The sequence below is a fragment of the Hemitrygon akajei genome, chromosome 13 (genome assembly GCF_048418815.1).
Source record: "Hemitrygon akajei chromosome 13, sHemAka1.3, whole genome shotgun sequence".
Classification (NCBI taxonomy): domain Eukaryota; kingdom Metazoa; phylum Chordata; class Chondrichthyes; order Myliobatiformes; family Dasyatidae; genus Hemitrygon; species Hemitrygon akajei.
Genome location: NC_133136.1, coordinates 105,865,322 through 105,885,795, shown reverse-complemented (window position 1 = coordinate 105,885,795; position 20,474 = coordinate 105,865,322). Strand labels below are relative to the sequence as shown.

Here is a 20,474-nt window from a genome sequence, read left to right as displayed (position 1 = left end):
TGACAAATTATCCTTGAGAAAATGCTGATCAGCCACATTCTTGAACCATTAGAGCCTTTACAATGTTGATATTTTCACAACGGTGTTTTGCAGATAGTTCCAGGTTTTAGATTGAATGGCACTGAGAATATTATTATATTTATAAGTCTGGATGGTATTCTTCTTGGAGGCAAACTTCCAGATAGCAGAGTAATTTTAAATCTGTGATTAAATCTTGTGTGAAAGACTCAAAGGATTAAATATGCCACAATGATATAGCAGTTAGTACCACCTCTTCACAGCTTTAAGGATCTGGGTTCAATCATCTCATGTGCTGTCTGTGCAGAATTTGCACATCCTCTGGGTGGTCTGGCTTATTCCCACATCCCTAACACGTGCTGGTTGGTAAACTGGCTACTACAAAATTACCCCTTAATCACAGTTAATGGCAAAAAAACATTACAGAGAAACACAAGAAATTATAGGGTTGCAATGTGAAACAACAATATGTTGGATGAATTCAGCAGATTGAGCAGCATTTATGGGAGGAAAGGAAATGTCAACATTTTGGGTTGAAACCCTGAATCAGGACTAAGTGGAGAGGCAAAATGGCCAGTATATTTTAATGCTAGAAGCATTACGGGTAAAGGTGATGAACAGAGCATGGATCACTACATGGAACTACAATGTTGTCTTCATAACAGAAACTTAGTTGTGAGAGGGGCAGGAATGGGTGAATGGGTACCAGGTTTTCAAAGTTTTGGAAGGATAGAGGAAGTGGTAAAAGAGAAAAGGTGCACTACTGATCAGCAACGATATCACAGCTGCACTCAGGGGAGACATAATGGAAGGTTCAGACAATGAGTCAGCTTGGGTAGAGATCAGAAAGGGTGCAATCACTATTCCAGATTCCCAATAGCCACCAGGACATTGAAGAACAGGTATATAATCAGATTAAGGAAATGTGTAAAGATAATAGGATTGTTCAACTTCCCTAATATAGACTGGGACCTTCTTAGTGCAAGGGGTTTAGATGGGGCAGAATTTGTTAAATATATCCGGGAAGGTTTATAAAATCAATGTGTGGATAGTCCAACGAGAGGAGGGGCTATGCTAGACCTGGTGTTGGGTAATGAGCCTGACCAGGTGACTGACCTTTCAGTGAGTAAGCAGTTAGGGAACAGTGACCACAACTCCTTAACTTTCAGGATAGCTATAGATAAGAATAGGCAAGGTCCTTGCAGGGGAGCTTTAAATTGGAATAGGGCAAATTACAAGGGTATTAGGCAGAAACTAAGAAGAGCTAATTGGGAGCACCTTTTTTCTGGCAAGTCTACAGTAGACATATGGAGGGTGTTTAAAGATCAATTGCACAGAATACAGAAAAGGTATAAGACCATAAGCCACAGGAACAGAATTAGGCCATTCAGCCCATCAAGTCTGCTCCGCCATTCCATCATGGCTGATCCTGGATCTCACTCAACCCCATGCACCTGCCTTCTCGTTGTATCTGTTGATACCCTGACCAATCAGGAATCTATCCACCTCTGCCTTAAATATACCCATGGAATTGGCCTCCACTGCAGTCTGTGGCAGAGCATTCTACAGATTCACTACTCTCTGGCTAAAGAAATTTCCCCTTACCTCTGTTCTAAAAGGTCGCCCCTCACTTTTAAGGCTGTGCCCTCAGGTTCTGGATAGTCCCACCATAGGAAACGTCCTCTCCACATCCACCCTATCTAGTCCTTTCAACATCTGATAGGTTTCGAAGAGATTCCCCAACACTCACCTAAATTCCAGTGAGTACAGGCCCAAAGCTGCCAACTGCTCCTCATATGTTAACCCCTTCACTCCCAGAATCCTCACGAACCTCCTCTGGACTCTCTCCAATGACAACACATCCTTTCTGAGATACGGGGCCCAAAACTATTGAAAGTACTCCAAGTGCGGCCTGACTAGTGTCTTATAAAGCCTCAAAATTATTTCCTTGCTTTTATACTCTATTCCCCTTGAAATAAATGCCAACATTGCATTTGCCTTCTTTAGCACAGACTCAACTTGTAAATTAAGCTTCTGGGAGTCTTGCACGAGGAATCCTAAGTCCCTCTGAACCTTCTCCCCATTTAGATAATAGTCTGCACTATTGTTCCTTTTACCAAAGTGCATTATCGTACATTTCCTAACACTGTATTCCATCTGGCATTTTTTTTTGCCCATTCTTCCAATTTCTCTATGTCCAGCTGCAATCACATTGCTTCCTCAGCACTCACTGCTCCTCCACCTCTCTTCACATCATCCACAAACTTTGCCACAAAGCCATTAATTGCATTGTACCAAATCTTTGATAAACAATGTGAAAAGTAGCAGTCCCAATACTGACCCCTGAAGAACACTAGTCACTGGCCGCCAACCAGAAAAGCCCCTTTTATTCCCTTTTGCTGCCTCCTGCCTGTCAGCCATTCTTCTATTCATTCTAGTATCTTTCCTGGAATGCCATAGGATTTTATCCTGTAAAGCAGCCTCATGTGTGGCACCTTATCAAATGCCTTCTGAAAATCTAAGTAAATGACAGCCACTGCCTCTCCTTTGTCCACCCTGCTTGTAACTTCCTTGAAAAACTCTAACAGATTTGTCAAGCAAGATTTCCCTTGACAGAAACCATGCTGACTTTGACTTAGTTTATCACTAGTCTCCAAGTACCCCAAAACCTCGTCCTTAATAATAGACTCCAACACTTTCCTAACCACTGAGGTTAGGCTAACTGGTCTATCTTCCTTTCTTTTTGCCTTCCTCCCTTCTTAAAGAGTGGAGTGATGGGTTTCCAGTGATGTCATCGTCGAGAATGGCAGCTTAAGTCACTAGCTCCTCCAGAAAAACACGTGTTAAGCCCCGTTAACCCATCAAATATAGTATTTTTCAAAAAATATTTGAATTGAAAAGAGGGGCAAGAATGAGGCAAAATAATGGAAATTAAAAAAACAACACTGCGGAGCCTGCGGCTGAGAGGAGTGCAGCGAGCGGCTCTCCTACCCAACCGCGTGCTAGCGAGGCGGACGCTGGGCCTCGTTCAGGCAAAGTGGCGAATATGATCGAAATCCTGAAAGAGATAAGGGAGTTTCAGAAAGAAATAAAGCAGCAGCTACATGATATTAAGTCACAGCTCGCCAACGTCTATCAAAACATAGGCAGAGACTCAAATTGAGAAGGTGGAAGATCGCGTTCAAAACATTGAACAAATACTGAGTAAGACGATAAAAATATTATATCACCAAGAAGGTAAACTGCTTGACCTGGAGGGAAGATCACGGCGGAAAAATATCAGAATCTACAACGTTCCCAAAGGAGTGGAGGGCTCGTCTATGACGGAGTTTGTCAGAAAGTTGCTGCGGGACACGCTGGAGCTTCCCTCAACTATGGAGATGGAAATCGAGAGAACGCGTCGCGCATTAGTCCCGAAGTCTACCCAAGATAAGCCACGTTCAATAATAATTAAATTCCTTCGGTACAGCACCAAGGCAGAGATTCTACAAAGGGCCTGGGGTAAGAAGAAAGTGTTTTTAGACGATAAAGTAATATATTTTGACCAAGATTACACCCCCACCCCGCGGTCCTGCAGAAACATAAAGAATACCCTGAAGTAAAGCGAGTACTAAAGCAAAAAAAATTAGATTTCAAACTCCGTACCCTGCTAAACTTCGAGTGTTTTATGAAGATGGTCGTGGTTGTACCAGACAGTGGAAGAGGTGACTACAGATATGAAGGCCAGAGGGTTGCCCGTCAGCGTGACCAAACAGAGGGAAAGCCTGGCTGAGGAATTATCCCACTCTGCTTGGGAAATAGTGCGAGAATCGAGAAGGCAGGAGACGGGAGGAGGCCGAGAGAAGTCTATCAGGAAGAGACCGGGAGTTTTCCAAAGACAGTCCTCATCCCCTTCAGAAGAGCCATAAGGTTTGGCTAATTTTAAAAATGTTGAGAAGCTAAACGGAAGCAAAAGTAGACAGTGATATACCTATCTCGAGAAATACTTATTATAATGTGGATTTTATATTACTTAGTTGTTATTCTTTATTCGCTCACTTACTCCTTTTTCCCCACCAAAATGAGAATACATATACAAATGTTTGTATATGTGTGCATATATGTGTATGTATGTAATATATATGTATATATGTGTGTGTGTGTGTGTGTGTGTGTGTGTGTGTGTGTGTGTGTGTGTGTGTGTGTGTGTGTGTCTGTGTGTGTGTATGTGTCTGTGTATGTGTCTGTGTATGTGTCTGTGTGTGTGGAGTGTGTGTATATATATAGGAGCACACAGGGAAATCTTTTCTGTGTAATGAATTTGTTCACTGACTTTTATGAATACTGCAATGGGTGCCCTCAACTCACAAGTAGGAGGGGTTATCCCCCACAGCTAGACATTTCCTCTAGCTCAACGCAGGGTCATCTACCAGAGACCTAAGCCTTGGAATCACACGTTCGTTGCCATTGGTGTTATTATTTGCATTTCTTGGTTCTTATTTGTTCAGGGAGTAGATCGATTAAGTTTTATTCTAGTTTGTAATTTCAATGATACATTGACAGATAAATACAGATGGCTAAGGACAAGGTAAAATTCATTTCTTTTAATGTCAATGGGCTATTAAATCCAATCAAACGCAATAGAATTTTAACCAAAATGAAAAAAGAACAAGCCCATGTAGTATATTTACAGGAAACTCATTTAAGTGATAATGAGCATAGAAAACTAAAGAGAATGGGCTTCACTAATTTGTTTTTCTCCTCATATAAATCAGGACATAGGAGAGGAGTTGCTATTCTTATCTCAAGTAAGCTAGATTTTGAAAAAGTATTCAAAATGGGAGATAAAGAGGGCAATATATTCTGGTAAGGGGGAATGTACACGGAAATTCAGTTACTCTATTGAGTATATACGCACCCCCAGGAAGTGATATTGGTATCTTTCAGAAAATTACTGATAGTATGGTAACAGAAACAGAATGTCTCCTGATATGTAGGGGAGACATAAATTTACAATTACAACCAAACTTAGACTCTTCCAATAGAAAAACCTATGAAACAAAATCTTTACATAAGAAAGTTAATACACTTTTTGAGGATGTTGGTTTAATTGATATATAGAGGGACCTTTTCCCCGACAGAAGGGATTACACTCATTATTCTGCTCCCCATTCTGTATATACAAGAATAGACTATTTCATAACATTTGGAAAAGAAAAAGACAAAATAAACACATGTGGAATTGGGACAATAGATGTAAGTGACCATGCACCTATGTATTTATCTGTTGATTTTGACCTACAACCAAAGAATACTATTTGGAAACTAAATTCAAGTCTACTCAATGATCCATGCTTTAACAAACAAATTTAAAAAGAACACACAGTACACTGCAGATGCTGTGGGGAAGGGTCTCAGCCCGAAACATTGACTGCTCCTTTCAACGGATGCTGCCCGACCTGTTGAGTTCATCCAGCCTTTTTGTACGTCTTAAATTAAAAAAGAAATTGGTCTCTACTTAGAATTTAATGATAATGGAGAGGTTTCATCTCCCATTTTATGGGATACTCTGAAGGCAGTCTTAAGAGGGAAAATTATAGCGACATCTTCATATAAGAAAAAAATAAGGAATAAAACATTAGAGGAATTACAAAATAGGCTGAAAGAACTAGAGAAAAAACACAAATTGAATTTGGTACAGGATACATTAGGGGAAATCAAAAGAATTAGGAATGAAATTAATAGTTTGGCTCCGCAAGATATCAGGAAAAAATTAATGTTTCTGAAACGGAGATATTACGAAAGTGGATCGAAATCTATGAAAATACTGGTGTGGAAACTGGAAAAAAAGATAGCAGAAAATACAATTCATAGAATTAGGGACCCAAGAACGAAAATGATTAAAAAAAAGCTAAGTGAAATTCAAGAAGCTTTTGAAGTGTTTTACAAAACTCTATATTCCAAAGTTCCAGGGGGAAGCATAATCCAAATTGACACCTTCTTGAATTCTCTAGAGTTACCCACTTTAAGCGAAGAACAAAATAGAACGATGACTGCTGACATAACTGAAGTTGAATTAAAAGCTGCAATTAGTAGGCTTAAGTTAAGCCAGTCACCAGGATCAGATGGGTGTACGGCCGAGTGGTACAAAGAATTTAAAAATGAGTTAATTCCTGTTTTACTCCCCACACTGAACTGGACTCTAAAAAAGGCACAAATGCCACCCAGTTGGAAGGAAGCGATAATCTCAGCTATACCGAAAGAAGGCAAGGATAAAATGGAATGCAGGTCATTTAGACCAATATCTGTTCTTAATGTAGATTATAGATTATTTACCTCCATCATGGCTAAACGATTACAGGAGTTTCTACCCATACTGATACATAACGATCAGACAGGTTTTATACGACAACGCCAGACACAAGACAATATACGAAGGACACTTCACATTATGGATCATATACAAAAAAATAAAATCAAAGCAATAGTGATAAGCGTGGACACTGAAAAAGCATTTGATTCGGTTAATTGGAATTTTCTTTACAGAGTTTTACATAGATCTGGTTTCCAAGACACAATTATTAAAAATATACAGACACTATATGACAATCCTACTGCTAGAATTAAAATCAATGGATATTTATCAAATAGCCTTACCCTAGACAGGGGCATGAGACAGGGTTGTGCATGGTCACCACTACTCTTTGCGTTATATCTGGAACCATTAGCTCAATACATCAGACAAAATGAAGATATCAGGGGAATTACTAGTAAAGGAACAGAGCATAAATTGGCTTGTTATGTGGATGACATTTTGATCTATCTAGGGCAACCAACATACTCTTTACCTAAATTGATGCAATCCTTTGAACAATATGGTCAATTATCAGGATACAAAATCAACATAGATAAAACCCAATTACTTTCATATTACTATAGCGCACCAAGAGAAATTGAAAGTTGATACCCCTGGGCATGCCACACAAAGTCTTTCAAATATTTGGGCAGCATTATGCCAAAAGATTTGGCAAAATTATCAGAATGTAATTATCAGCCTTTATATAAAAAAATTAAGGAAGATGTAGCAAGATGGAACCTGATTCCTTTTTTCAGTCTCAGTTCAAGGATTGAGTCTATTAAAATGAATATACTGCCCAGACTGTTATACCTCTTACAGACCCTACCAATAGAGATTAATCAAAATCAATTCAATGAATGGAACAAGATGTTATCAAGGTATATTTGGCAGGGTAAAAGGCCTAGAGTTCGTCTTAAAACTTTGCAATTAGCAAAGGAAAAGGGGGGATGGGGCCTACCTTCTCTTAGAGATTATTATTTTGCAGCACAGTTGAGAGCTGTGACATGTTGGTGCAACCCATCATATGACGCTCAATGGAAAAACATTGAGGAGCAGGTACTTCCCATCCCCATACAAGCAATTTTGGCTGATAACAACCTGCAAAGGTACATAAATACTATTGATAACCCATGGGTGAAACTGATTCTTAAAATATGGAAAACTACTATAAAAGAATATAATCTAGAGGGAGATATTACAATTCTTAAATGGTGTGCATATGACTCGGATTTTACACCAAATAAATTGGATGCTAGATTTAAGGACTGGACAGCTAAAGGAATAACAGTTCTTTGCAACATAATGAAAGAAGGAACACTGTTCAGTTTTGAAATGCTTAAAGAGAAACACTTATTAGAAAAACAAGATTTTTAAAGGTATTTACAGATGTGCCAATATGTTAATAAGACGCTTAAAAATGTAACCAAGGCAAGTAAATGCTTGATAGAGCTCTTTAGAAAAGCATATAATTCAGATAATGGTAGTAGAATCATTTCAAGCATGTATAAGGGGTTGTCAAATCTTAAAACACATTCGACTTCATACATTAAAACAAAATGGGAGAAGGAAGGAGGGATAATTATATCTCAGAAAGAATGGACAACAATATGGAGGTATCAATGGAAGTGTACCAGTTCACAGAAATGGAGGGAGTTTGGATGGAAAAACTTGATAAGATATTTTATTACACCCTCTCAGAAATCCCATTATGATAGTAACCTCCCTGTTTGCTGGAGAAATTGTGGAAATCAAAATGCAAATCATTGTCATAATTTTTGGGACTGCCCTGTTATCAAAAACTATTGGAGGGGGATACACAATGCCCTACAAGACATCTTTAAATGTGAAATACCCTTAGAGAGTAAGACCATATATTTTGGATAGATACCTCAAGAATGGTTAAAAAGAGATAAATATTTAATAAATATACTGTTGGTGGCTAGTAAAAAGACTCTTTCTAGGAAATGGTTATCACAGGAGAGCCGGACTTTAAATGCATGGATGGAAATTACAGTGGACATTTACAAAATGGAGAAGATAACAGCATCTGTTAATCATAAGCTGGAACAATTTGATTCATACTGGGAAAAATGGTTTAACTATATAATGCCTCATAGGCCTGATTTTATTCTCACAAATCAATGAATCTGTTGTAAAAAAAAAGATCACTCCCTACTTGTACTTTGTTCTTTCGTTTTGCTTGTTTTTTCTCTCCACTCTTTTCTATAAGTGTCTACCTCAGATAAATACTTTGTGGAGATTTGTGATATATATGATTATATGATATATATGTACAATGTCTGAAATACATCTTATGGAAATGTTTGATGATGAATTTCAATTTTAAAAAAATTACAAAAAAAAAAGTGGTGTGACATTTGCTATTTTCCATTCCTCTTGGACCATGCCAGAATCAAGTGATTCTTGAATGATCAGGACCAATGCATCCGTTTTCTCCTGAGCAACCTCTCTCAGAACTCTAGGATGTAGTCCATCTGGTCCAGGTGACTTACCTACCTCAAGACCTTTGAAACTGCCTAGCACTGTAATAGCACTAGCACTCACTCCTGCTCCCTGACACTCACGGACCTCAGGCACACTGCTCCAGTCTTCCACTGTGAAGCCTGATGCAAAGACACCATTAAGTTCATCTGCCATTTCTTTGTCCCCCATACATAGACAGACTCTGACAGGAAATGATAAAGTAGTGGTGGTGGGGTGGGTTAGTGGGTGGATGTGTTGATCAGCCTTGCTGCTTGTTGAGATCAACTGTTTTGGGTCACTCACTGACAGGAGTGGAACAAACAGTCCTTGAGCAAAGTTGGTGGGATACTTCATGATATCACTGGCCTCTTTCTGCATATAATGTCCTTGATGGGAGATAGGCTGGATCTGATGATGCACTGGGCAATTTTGACTACCTGTTGAAGAGAACTCCTGTCGCTGTAGTGCAGTTTTTGTACCATGCAGTGATGCAGCGCATTACTACACATCTGTACAATAATATGAGTATTAATGTGCATGGTCTACCTCACTTTAGCGTCCTCAGAAAGTAGAGGTGATGGTGAGTTTACCTGATCAGGTAGGATATGTTCTAGACTCATGTTCCCAGAATAAATTCCAGGAAGTGTTCCGGGATATGTTCTTGTCAGCTTGTACTCCTTCCCCTCTCCCCCCCCCCCCCACCTCCTTATTCTGGCTTCTCACCCCTTCCTTTCCAGTCTTAATGAAGAGTCTCAGCCCAAATCATTGACTGTTTATTCCTCTCCAGATGTGTTGCCTGATCTGTTGAGCTCCCCTAGCATTTTATGCTTGTTGCACAATATTAAAATTGGCCATATCACAGCATGATATGGACATGCCAATCACTTTGAATGGAAAATCCCACAAAAGGTAGTGGATTCAGCCCAGTACATCATGGATAAAGCCCTCCCAATCATTGAGCACATCTACAGTGCCTATAAAAAGTATTCACCCCTTTGTAAGTTTTCATGTTTTATTGTTTTACAACATTGAATCATAGTGGATTTAGTTTGGCTTTTTTGACACCGATCAACAGAAAAACTCTTTTATGTCAAAGTGAAAACAGATCTCTATAAAGTGAGATAAAATAATTGATTGTATAATTTCTCACCCCCTTTAATCACACACCAATCATAACTGGTGCAGTACATGGGTTTTAGAAGTCACCTAACTAGTTAAATGAAGATCGGTTTTTGGAGACTTGTGAGAAGTCAAGGTGTTTCAATTGACCCCTCATACAAACTCTTCTCCATCCTGCCATCTGGGAAAAGGCACTCTCATGACCACACTATGTAACAGTTTCTTCCCCCAAGCTATCAGACTCCTCAATACCCAGAGCCTGGACTGACACCTTACTGCCCTATTGTCCTGTTCATTATTTATTGTAATGCCTGCTCTGTTTTGTGGACTTTATGCAGTCCTGGGTAGGTCTGTAGTCTAGAGTAGTTCTTTTTTTTCTCTCTGTTTTTTTTTATGTAGCTCAGTCGTTTTTGTACTGTGTCATACAACACCAAGGTCCTGAAAAATGTTGTCTCATTCTTACTACGTACTGTACATAGCAGTTATGGTCGAAATGACAATGGAAGTGACTTGACTTGACTTGAATACACCTGTATCTGAAAGGTCCAACTGTTCGAGTCAGTATCTTGGCAAAAACTACACCATGAAGACAAAAGAACACTTCAAGCAACTCTGCAAAAAGGTTTATTGAAAAGCACAAGTCAGGAGGTGGATCCAAGAAAATTTCCAAGACACTGAATATGCCTTGGAGTAGTTGTCAATCAAGGAAATGGAAAGAATATGGCACAGCTGTAAATCTGCTTTGAGCAAGCCGTCCTCAAAAAAGAGTGACCATGCAAGAAGGAGACTAGGGAGGGAAGCCACCAAGACAACTTTAACAACTCTGGAGGAGTTACAAGCTTCAGTGGCTGAGATGGAAGAGACTGCGCATACAACTGTTGCCCAGGTGCTTCACCAGCATAGCTTTATGCGGGAGTTGCTAAGTGAAAGCCACTGTTGAAAGAAAAACCCACAGAAAATCATGCCAGAAGGCATATGGGAAACTCTGAAGTCAGCTGGAAGAAGGTTCTATAGTCTGATGAATCCAACATTGAGCTTCTCGGTCATCAGACTAAATGTGATGCTTGGCATTAGCCAAGCACCACACATCACCAAAAGCATACCATCCTACCGTGAAGCATGCTGGTGGATATATCATCCTGTGGGGCTGCAGCAAGCCCTGCAAGGCTTGTCAAGGTAGAGGATAAAATGAATGCAGCAAAATATAGGGAAATCCGGCAGGAAAACCTAATGCAGTCTGCAAGATAACTGTGACCTGGGAGAAAACTTTTTCCAGCCAGACAATGACCCCAAGCATAAAGCCAAAGTAATGGCTTATAAACAATGAAGTTAATGTCTTGGAGTGGCTAAGTCCACACCTCAATCCTATTGAGAATCTGTGACAGGACTTGAAAAGGGCTCTTCACTGACAACCCTCATGCAATCTGGCAGAGCTTGAGCAGTTTCGTAAAGAAGAATGGGGATAAATTGCAGTGTCCAGATGTGCAAAGCTGAACGTGACCTTTCCACACTGCTGCCAGAGGTACATCTACTGAAAACTGACATGAAGTGGCTGAAAACTTATGCAATCAATTATGTTTTGTTTTATATTTGTACTTAATTTAGATCACTTTGTGGAGATCTGTTTTAACCTTGACAAGAACGCATCTTTTTCTGTGGATCAGTGTCAAAAAAGCCAAATTAAATCCACTGTGATTCAAAGTTGTAAAACAATAGAACATGAAAACTTCCAACGTGTATGAATACATTTTTGGGCACTGTACATGAAAAGCTGTCATAGGAAAGCAGCATCCAACCTCAGAGATGCTCACCACCTTGGTCATGCTCTCTTCTCAATGCTGCAATCAGGTAGATGGTACAAGAGCCTCAGGACTCGTACCACCAGGTTCAAAAACAGTATTATCCCTCAACAATCAGGCTCTTGAATAAAATCAGATAACTGCACTCAATTGCCCCATCATTGAAATGTTCCTACAACCAATTATCTAATGTTAAGGACTCTCTATCTCATGTTCTTGTTATTTATTGCTATTTATTTATATTTGTATTTGCACAGTTTGATGTCTTCCGCACTCTGGTTGATCTTTCATTGATTACTATTCTATAGATTTGCAGAGTATGCCCATAGGAAAATGAATCTCAGGGTTGTATATGGGGACAAATACGTACTTTGAAATAAAATTAACTTTGAACTTTTGAAGTTTAAAATTGTTTAAAGAATAGAGAGTAGAGATAACAAAACACAGTGTTCATTCTGTTGGAGCTGATTCTCATGGATCTTTGTCTCAATGATATTATCCTTGGAAAAACATAGCTGCAATGATCTCCACTATTACTGCAGTTAACTTTCTCAGAGTACTGTTGACGGTACCTCTCTCCAGGTTCCGCTGGCAAGACTGATTTAAAACAAACACACAAGTTTCAAATCCATAGTACATTACAATTAGTAACAAATTGTACACTTGGATCATTGTATAATTTCATAACTCATAGTAAGAAAAGGTGTCCCATGGAAGTTTCCCTGGAGGAGACACAATACCTGATCCTCTGCTGAATATCATTAAAAGTTTACTCCTAAAAAAAGGCTACAAAATAAGCAAAATGTCCAATTATCTCCAGAGTCTGCCTTTCATTAGAGCTCTGTGGAGGATGGAATTTCATTTGCAAAATTTAATGTAACCCAATAAAGTACCTTGGGCCTTAAAGTGCGAGTCCCAGGTTTGGGGAAGCTTCTGTAAAGAGATATACCACACTGAAATGAATCAGTCCCTGAGAGAAGATTTGGCACTATTGTTGTGTTGGCTACAGGTATATTGCTTTTCTCCTATTGTTCCTTCTCATCATCCTGGGCACCTGCTTCACAAGTCTACTCACATTATCATAAAATATGCCAGGCATCTTGTGCCTCTTATGCTGAGGTCAGGCACAACATTTTCAAAATGTTCTAGTCCTACTTCTAGGCTTCTTCACTAATATAATCAACAATATTTAAACTGAGTATCCATTGACCCTAAGCAGATATGTGCTAATTTTGCTTTGAGTTGCAAAAACATCAAAGAGTTGGGCAATCATTTTAAAATGCACTGGACAGTCCATTTAACTGTGGGTTTCAGCGAGAAGCTGTAATTTGCTTTTGTTTCTTCTCTCATATCAAATCTAATTAAGCCAAATAAATTTAGAATGTTAATCTTATTTATTTGAGGCCACATGAAAGGTGTTCTGTGTTGAGTTTAATTTTAAGAAAATCATTTTGATAAACAGTTACTTTATCAAAGTATTTAAGGATTCAACGGTGGCTGGATGGGAGATGCCAGAGAGTAGTGGTGGATAACTGTTTGTCAGGTTGGAGGCCGGTGATTAGTGGTGTGCCTCAGGGATCTGTATTGTGTCCAATGTTGTTTGTCATATACATTAATGATCTGGATGATGGGGTGGTAAATTGGATTAGTAAATGTGCAGATGATACTAAGGTAGGTGGCATTGTGGATAATGAAGTAGGTTTTCAAAGCTTGCAGAGAGATTTAGGCCAGTTAGAAGAGTGGGCTGAACAATGGCAGATGGAGCTTAATGCTGTTAAGTGTGAGGTGCTACATTTTGGTAGGAATAATCCAAATAGGACATACATCGTAAATGGTAGGGCATTGAAGAATGCAGTAGAATAGAGTGATCTAGGAATAATGGTGCATAGTTCCCTGAAGGTGGAATCTCATGTGGATAGGGTGGTGAAGAAAGCTTTTGGTATGCTGGCCTTTATAAATCAGAGCGTTGAGTATAGGAGTTGGGATGTAATGTTAAAATTGTACAAGGCATTGGTAAGGCTGAATTTGGAGTATTGTGTACAGTTCTGGTCACCGAATTAGAGGAAAGATGTCAACAAAATAGAGTACAGAGAAGATTTACTAGAATGTTACCTGGGTTTCAGCACCTAAGTTACAGGGAAAGGCTGAACAAGTTAGGTCTTTATTCTTTGGAGCATAGAAGGTTGAGTGAGGACTTGATAGAGGTATTTAAAATAATGAGGGGTATAGATTGAGTTGACGTGGATAGGCTTTTTCCATTGAGAGTAGGGGAGATTCAAACAAAAGGACATGATATGAGAGTTAGGATGCAAAAGTTTAAGGAGTAAATGGTAACACGAGGGGGAATTTCTTTACTTAGAGAGTGGTAGCTGTGTGGAATGAGTTTCCAGTAGAAGTGGTAGAGGCAGGTTCGGTATTGTCACTTAGAGTAAAATTGGATAGGTATATGGACAGGAAAGGAATGGAAGGTTATGGGCTGAGTGCAGGCCAGTGGGACTAGGTGAGTGCAAGTGTCGGCACGGACTAGAAGGGCCGAGATGGCCTGTTTCCGTGCTGTAATTGTTATATGGTTACTCATAATATTTGTGAACTAATTCAACTATTTTAATCTGCCAAAACAAGTAAGAATTTGTATCAGCCATTCTATAGTCAAAATGTGGACAAGTGTTACAAATGAGGAGCAACTCTGATGGGCAGAAGGGTGCAAAGTCGCCCCCCCCGCCCCCTTTTTGAGAATCGCAAAATCGCTATTATTTCGGGTCTGATACCCAGGAAATGAGGGAGATAAACAGCTCATGTCAGCAATGAGAGAGAGACAACGCAGGGATACACAAAGGTGGAATGTCTCCTCCTAACAAAAGCGGAACGTAACCACTGATTACTGCTATTGTCTCTTGGATACTTGGTATTGAGTACTGTTCTATTCATTGAAACCCCTCAGGGGGCAACCAGAGTGGTCTGGTTGAGGGATTGCATCATCCCAACCTGATTGACACCTGAGACCCCGTGAGTGGGGATAAAAGTAGGGTCTGGGGAACACCCCTCAGACGCACCAGGAGAGATGCTACGAGACCGGTGGGGGCTTGTGTGTGTGTCCACCCTTGCCTGGGTGACGAGTCCTCCACGGAACGGTCTAGCTCAAGGACGGAGGGGTCATACGTGAATGGCCACAACAGTAACGCATCGAGGGATCAAGATCGTAAAAGGAAAGTCAGCAACTCAATAGCTGTTACTCTCTCTCTCTCTCTCCAACAATTGCAACACAGTAATCAACAACTACCGCAGCCTGCATGAACTGAACTGAACTTTATATTTCCATCGGACTATTCATTATCCCCTAGACAACGATAGAGCTTATTTCTTATTGATTATTATTATACCCGCACTTTTAGGTTTAGTATTGATGACGTATATTATCTGTATATTTGCATTGATATTATTTTTGTGTATTTTTACTAATAAATACTGTTAAAAATAGTATCATCAGACTTCAACGGATACTCCTATCTTTGCTGGTAAGATACCCAGTTACGGGGTTCATAACACAAGGAAGAAAGAGGTTGGTTGCAACCTGTCATCTATCCTAGTCTCAAGGCTGGGTTTAACTTTTAAGCTTTTGGCAGATCTTGAGACCTCACACCCAAAGGACTCTAACAAACATTAGAGTTTCTGCAGATGCTGGAAATCCAGAGCAAAGCACAACTCAGCAGATCAGATAGCTGAGATGTCTTCCTTCTTTAAAGAAAAGGGTTTCCCTTCATCTGCCATCAATGCTGCCCTCACTCTCATTCCCTCCATTTCCTGAACATCTGATCTCACCCCATTTTCCTATCACTATAAAAGGTATAGAGTTCCCCTTGTCCTTACCATAAGACATAGCAGCAGAATTGGGCTATTTGCCCACTGAATCTGCTCCCCATTTCATTGTGGCTGATCCAATTGCCTCTCAGCCCCATTCTCCTGCCTTCTCCCCATAACCTTCAAAGCCCTGACTAATCAAGAACCTAACAATCTCCGACTTAAATACACCGAATGACCAAGCCTTCACAGCTGCCTGTAGCAATGAATTCCACAGATTCACCTCCCTCTGGCTAAAGAAATTCCTCCTCATCTTCATTTTAAATGGAGCCCCTTCTATTTTGAGGCAGTGCTTTCTGTTCCTGGACTCCCCTACCATAGGCCATATCCTCTCCACATCCACTCTATCTAGGCCTTTCAACATTCAATAGGTTTCAATGAGATCGCCCTCTCAATCTTGTAAATTCCAGTGAGTAAAAGGCTCAGAGCCATCAATTGCTCCTGTACCATATGCCTTTCATTCCTGGAATCATTCTCGTGAACCCTCTCTATTATCAGCACATCCTTTCTTAGATAAGCAGCCCAAAACTGTTCACAATAGTCCAAGTGAGGCTTCAACAGGGCCTAATAGTCTCAGCATTACATTCTTGCTTTTTTCTCTGTTCCTCTCAAAATGAATGCTGACACTGCATGTGCCTTCCTCACCACCTGACTCAACCTGCAAACTAATCTTCAGGGAATCCTGCACAAAGACTCCCAAGTCCCTTTGCACCTTCGATTTTTTTAAAATTTTCTCCTCATTTGGAAAATAGTCTATGCTTTTACTCCTTCTACCAAATTGCATTAACACACATTTCACTACACTGTATTCCATCTGCCACTTCTTTGCACACTCTCCTAACCTATCTAAGACATTTTATAGCCTCCCTGCTTCTTTAACACCACCTACCCCTCCACCTATTTCCAAAAGTCCCCAAACTTAGCCACAATCCCATCATTTCCATCACCCAAATTATTGACATACAATGTAAAAAGAAACGGTCCCAACACTGATCCCTGTGGAACACCACTAGTCACTGGCAGCCAATCAGAAAATGTTCTCTTTATTCCCAATCTTTACCTCCTGTCAAACAATCAATGCTCTATCCATACTAGTACATTTCCTGTAATACCAGGGGCTCTCAACCTGTTGAACAGTTTCATGTACGGCACCTTGTTAAAGGCCTTCTGAAAATCCAGGGACACCACATCCACTGATTTTCCTTTGGCTATCATGCTTGTTATTTCCTCAAAAAATTCCAACAGATTTGTCACGCAACATTTTCCCTCAATGGAACCATGCTGACTTTGGCCTATTTTATCATGTACCTCCAAAACCACATCCTTAACAACCAACTAAACAGGTGGAATTTCCCAGTGACAACTGATCTTAGTTCTACTTCCCATTCCCATATGTCAGACCATGGCCTCCTCTACTGCCGTGATGTGGCCACTCTCAAGTTGATGGAGCAACACCTCATGTTCTGCCTGGATGGCCACCAACTTGACGACATGAACATTGATGTCTTTAAGTTACAGTAATTTCTCCCACCTTCCCCTACTTTCTTTTGCAGTTCCCCATTTTGGCTCCCCTCTTATACCTTCCCTTTTCATCACCTGTCATCAACTCCCTCTGATGCCCCTCTTCCTTGGTCCACTGTCCTCTCTTATCAGACTCCTCATTTTTCAGCCTTTTCCATCTATCGACTTCAAGCCTCTCACTATATCTCACCTCCACCACCCACCTTCTCCCTTACCTATCACCTGCCAACTTCTACTCTTACTCTTCTCCCACCTTCTTATTCTGGCCTCTTCCCTTTCCTTTTCTTTCTAGTCCTGATGATGGGTCTCAGACCAAAAAGTTGACTGTTTTTTCTCCTCCATAGATACTGCCTGACTTGCTGAGATCCTCCAGCATGTTGTATGTGTTCCTTTCTCCACATCAGTTCTGTTGTAGGTTATACATGGGTAGTTTATTTTCTTTTTTTGAAACTAATGCTGGACATTTCCTACATTTCTGCAATTTACAGTTTATATGTTTCTTTGTTAGTATTCTCTCTCTCTCTCTCTCTACACCAGGGCAACGTTGATGGTGGAGGAGGGGTTTCTCGATCTCACTGTCTTTATCTCAGGAGACAACTTATCCACTGATGTCTATTATAAACCCATGAACTCTCACAGCTTTCTGAACTATACCTTGTCCCACCCTGCTACTTGTCTCTGCCGCATCTGCTCTTGGGATGAGGCTTTTCATTTTAGAACAAAGGAGATGTCCTCCTTTTACCAAAGAAAGGAGCTTTCCTTCCTCCACTATCAGCACTGCTCTCAACCGCATCACTTCCATTTCACACACATCTGCTCTTATCTCATCCTCCTGCCATCCTACCAGGGATAGGTTTCCTCATGTCCTCACCTGCTACCCTACTAGCCTCCGTGTCCACACATAATTCTCCAAAACTTCCACCACCAACAGGATCCCACCACCAAGCACATCTTTCCCTCCCTCCCCACTTACTGCTTTCCGCATGGATGACTCCCTTGTCCATTCTTCCCTCCCTACTGATCTTCCTCCTGGCACTTATACTTGCAAGCAGAATAAGTGCTACACCTGCCCCTACACCTTCTCCCTCACTACCATTCAGGGCTCTAAACAGTCCTTCTAATTGAGGTGACACTTCACCTGTGAATCTGTTGCGGTCATGTACCGTGGTCAGTGCTTCTGGTATGACCTCCTGTATATTGGTGAGACTCCATGTAGATTGGCAGACCACTTCGCCGAGCACTGGCACTCTGTCCACCAGAGGAATTGAGATCTCCCAGTGGCTGCCCATCTTAATTCCATGTCCCATCCCCATATGTCCATCCATGGTCTCCTCACTGTCATGATGGGGCCACACTCAGATTGGAGGAGCAACACCTTATATTCCATTTTGGTAGCCTCCAATGTGATGGCATGAACATTGATTTCTCGAACTTCCAGTAATGTCCCCACAACCCACCCCTTCCACCTTTTCATAAATCCCCCTTTTCTCTCTCTCACCTTATCTCCTTGCCTACCCATCACCTCCCTCTGGTGCTCCTCTCCCTTTTTCTTTCTTCCATGGCCTCCTGTCTCTTTCACCAATCAACTTCCCAGCTCTTTATTTCATCCTTCCTCCTCCAGGTTTCACCTATCACCTAGTGCTTCGCTCTTTACTCCCTCCACCTTTTAAATCTACTGCCACTCAGCATTTTTCTCCAATCCTGCCAAAGGGCTTTGGCCCGAACTATCGACTGTACTCTTTTACAAGATGCTGCCTGGCCTGCTGAGTACCTCCAGCATTTTCTGTGTGTGTCTTGCTCAGATTTCCAGCATCTGCAGATTTTCTCTGGTTTGTGAATGCCAGCTATACTTGATCTGAAGTTGAGGGGCCTAATACAAATGGTCTGTCAGCTCAAGAAGTTTGTGCCCTGCCTCTGGAATCAACACTAGGTCCAGCAGCTAGATCACCTCCAACGTGGCCAATGTAATGTGCAATGGTGGATCTCACAAACTCATGGTAAACTGCAGCTAGACAGTTACTTGCTATTCAGCCTAAATGACCTTCGACAGCATACATTCCCCATCTGTAGCACCAGTGAAAGTTCACAACTGTGTAGTAGGCACACTTTTACTTGGGCTGGTTAATCACTGCACATTTTCCAAGCAGAAAGTCCGCCTGGTTTACTACATATCAAAATGCAATACTTCGCAGCCAAATAACATTATATTTAAGTTTCATATTTATAATCAACTCTAGTTTCCAATAATGCACAGTTGAAATTACGGTTGAATTTGGATTACGGCGTGGAGTTAATAAGGATGATGTTTAGTAGCAGGACTGCACGTGGGTATCTTGACTGGAAACAGCAACCAGTATAGTTCAGTGTCGGGAGTTACAATTTATGAAATTACTGTAGAAATAACAGTCTTGTGCTGGATAAGCAAGACTTGGCACACAGCCAGTTACCAACTGAGAGACTTCTCTCGAGGCCGGGCCAGGCTGATCTGTGCCGTCTCACAGCTCCCGCGGGCGGGAGCAGTCCTGGCCAGGCCAGGCCAGGCCGAGTCCGTTCTCTTCAAACGGCGGAGTTGGTTCGTACCTCCAGGTAGTACATATCCAGCGAAGTGATCTGCGAGTCCAGGAAGCTCTCGTAGGTCTCGAATTCGTTGACAATGTTATCAACTGCCGCGCCTCCCTGCTCCTCATCGTCCATGTTGTTTATCCCGGGCCGACGCTATCGCCCAGCAACAGCGACTTCCGGCGGCCAGCCGGCCCAGAACTCGGCTCCTCAGTGGCAGGGACAGGAGGCACTGAAACTGAAGAGTGGGTGGCGGTGGTCAGCGCGCATTCCAGCGGGCAGAGCAGCACCTGAATTCCAGAAAATAAACGGGACAACCTGGAAGTATTGGGAACTGGAGAATGTTGCAGATATTCTGGATCATACTTCGTCTGTGCAGGAGGCGAAGCACCTTTCAGCAGAACAGTATGGATTGTTGGGGAAAGGTGTGGCCTGTTATTTTACATCATGGACCTGATAGGCAGAATAACTGTTCGTGCTGTAAACATATGCCATTTCAAGATTTCCTTTTTATTCGGTATTCTGTGTGACGAACGGCAGTTTACCCATCAGCAACGCCTAGAGGTCTGTTGCTGAGCATTTCGAGAGCAGGATAGGCTGACGGCAGAAGTTTGGTTGCAGTTGGAATAAACGGTGAAACTTGCGAAGAGACAATTTTGAACGAGGTTGGAGGTGACATCGGATGTACGACAACTCTGGCAAGACATTACTTTCTACAATGCGAAACACAATAGCATGAATGGCAGTGATGCTTCACTATCAGATGAACTTAACGCCTC

The 20,474-nt window shown here is 41.2% G+C and overlaps 1 protein-coding gene across 2 annotated transcripts in view; it reads right to left on the bottom strand.

Moving 5' to 3' along the window:
- Positions 1 to 20,102, bottom strand: part of cfap299 (cilia and flagella associated protein 299) — a 611,126-nt gene extending 591,024 nt beyond the window's left edge. The window contains exon 1 of one of the 2 annotated variants that reach the window (XM_073065229.1): positions 19,717 to 20,102. In XM_073065229.1, coding sequence (XP_072921330.1) covers positions 19,717 to 19,830 — 114 coding nt within the window. In that variant the 5' untranslated portion in view covers positions 19,831 to 20,102. The remainder of the gene's footprint in view (positions 1 to 19,716) is intronic. The other variant, XM_073065228.1, reaches the window with a different exon arrangement.
- Positions 20,103 to 20,474: the final 372 nt, after the last annotated feature.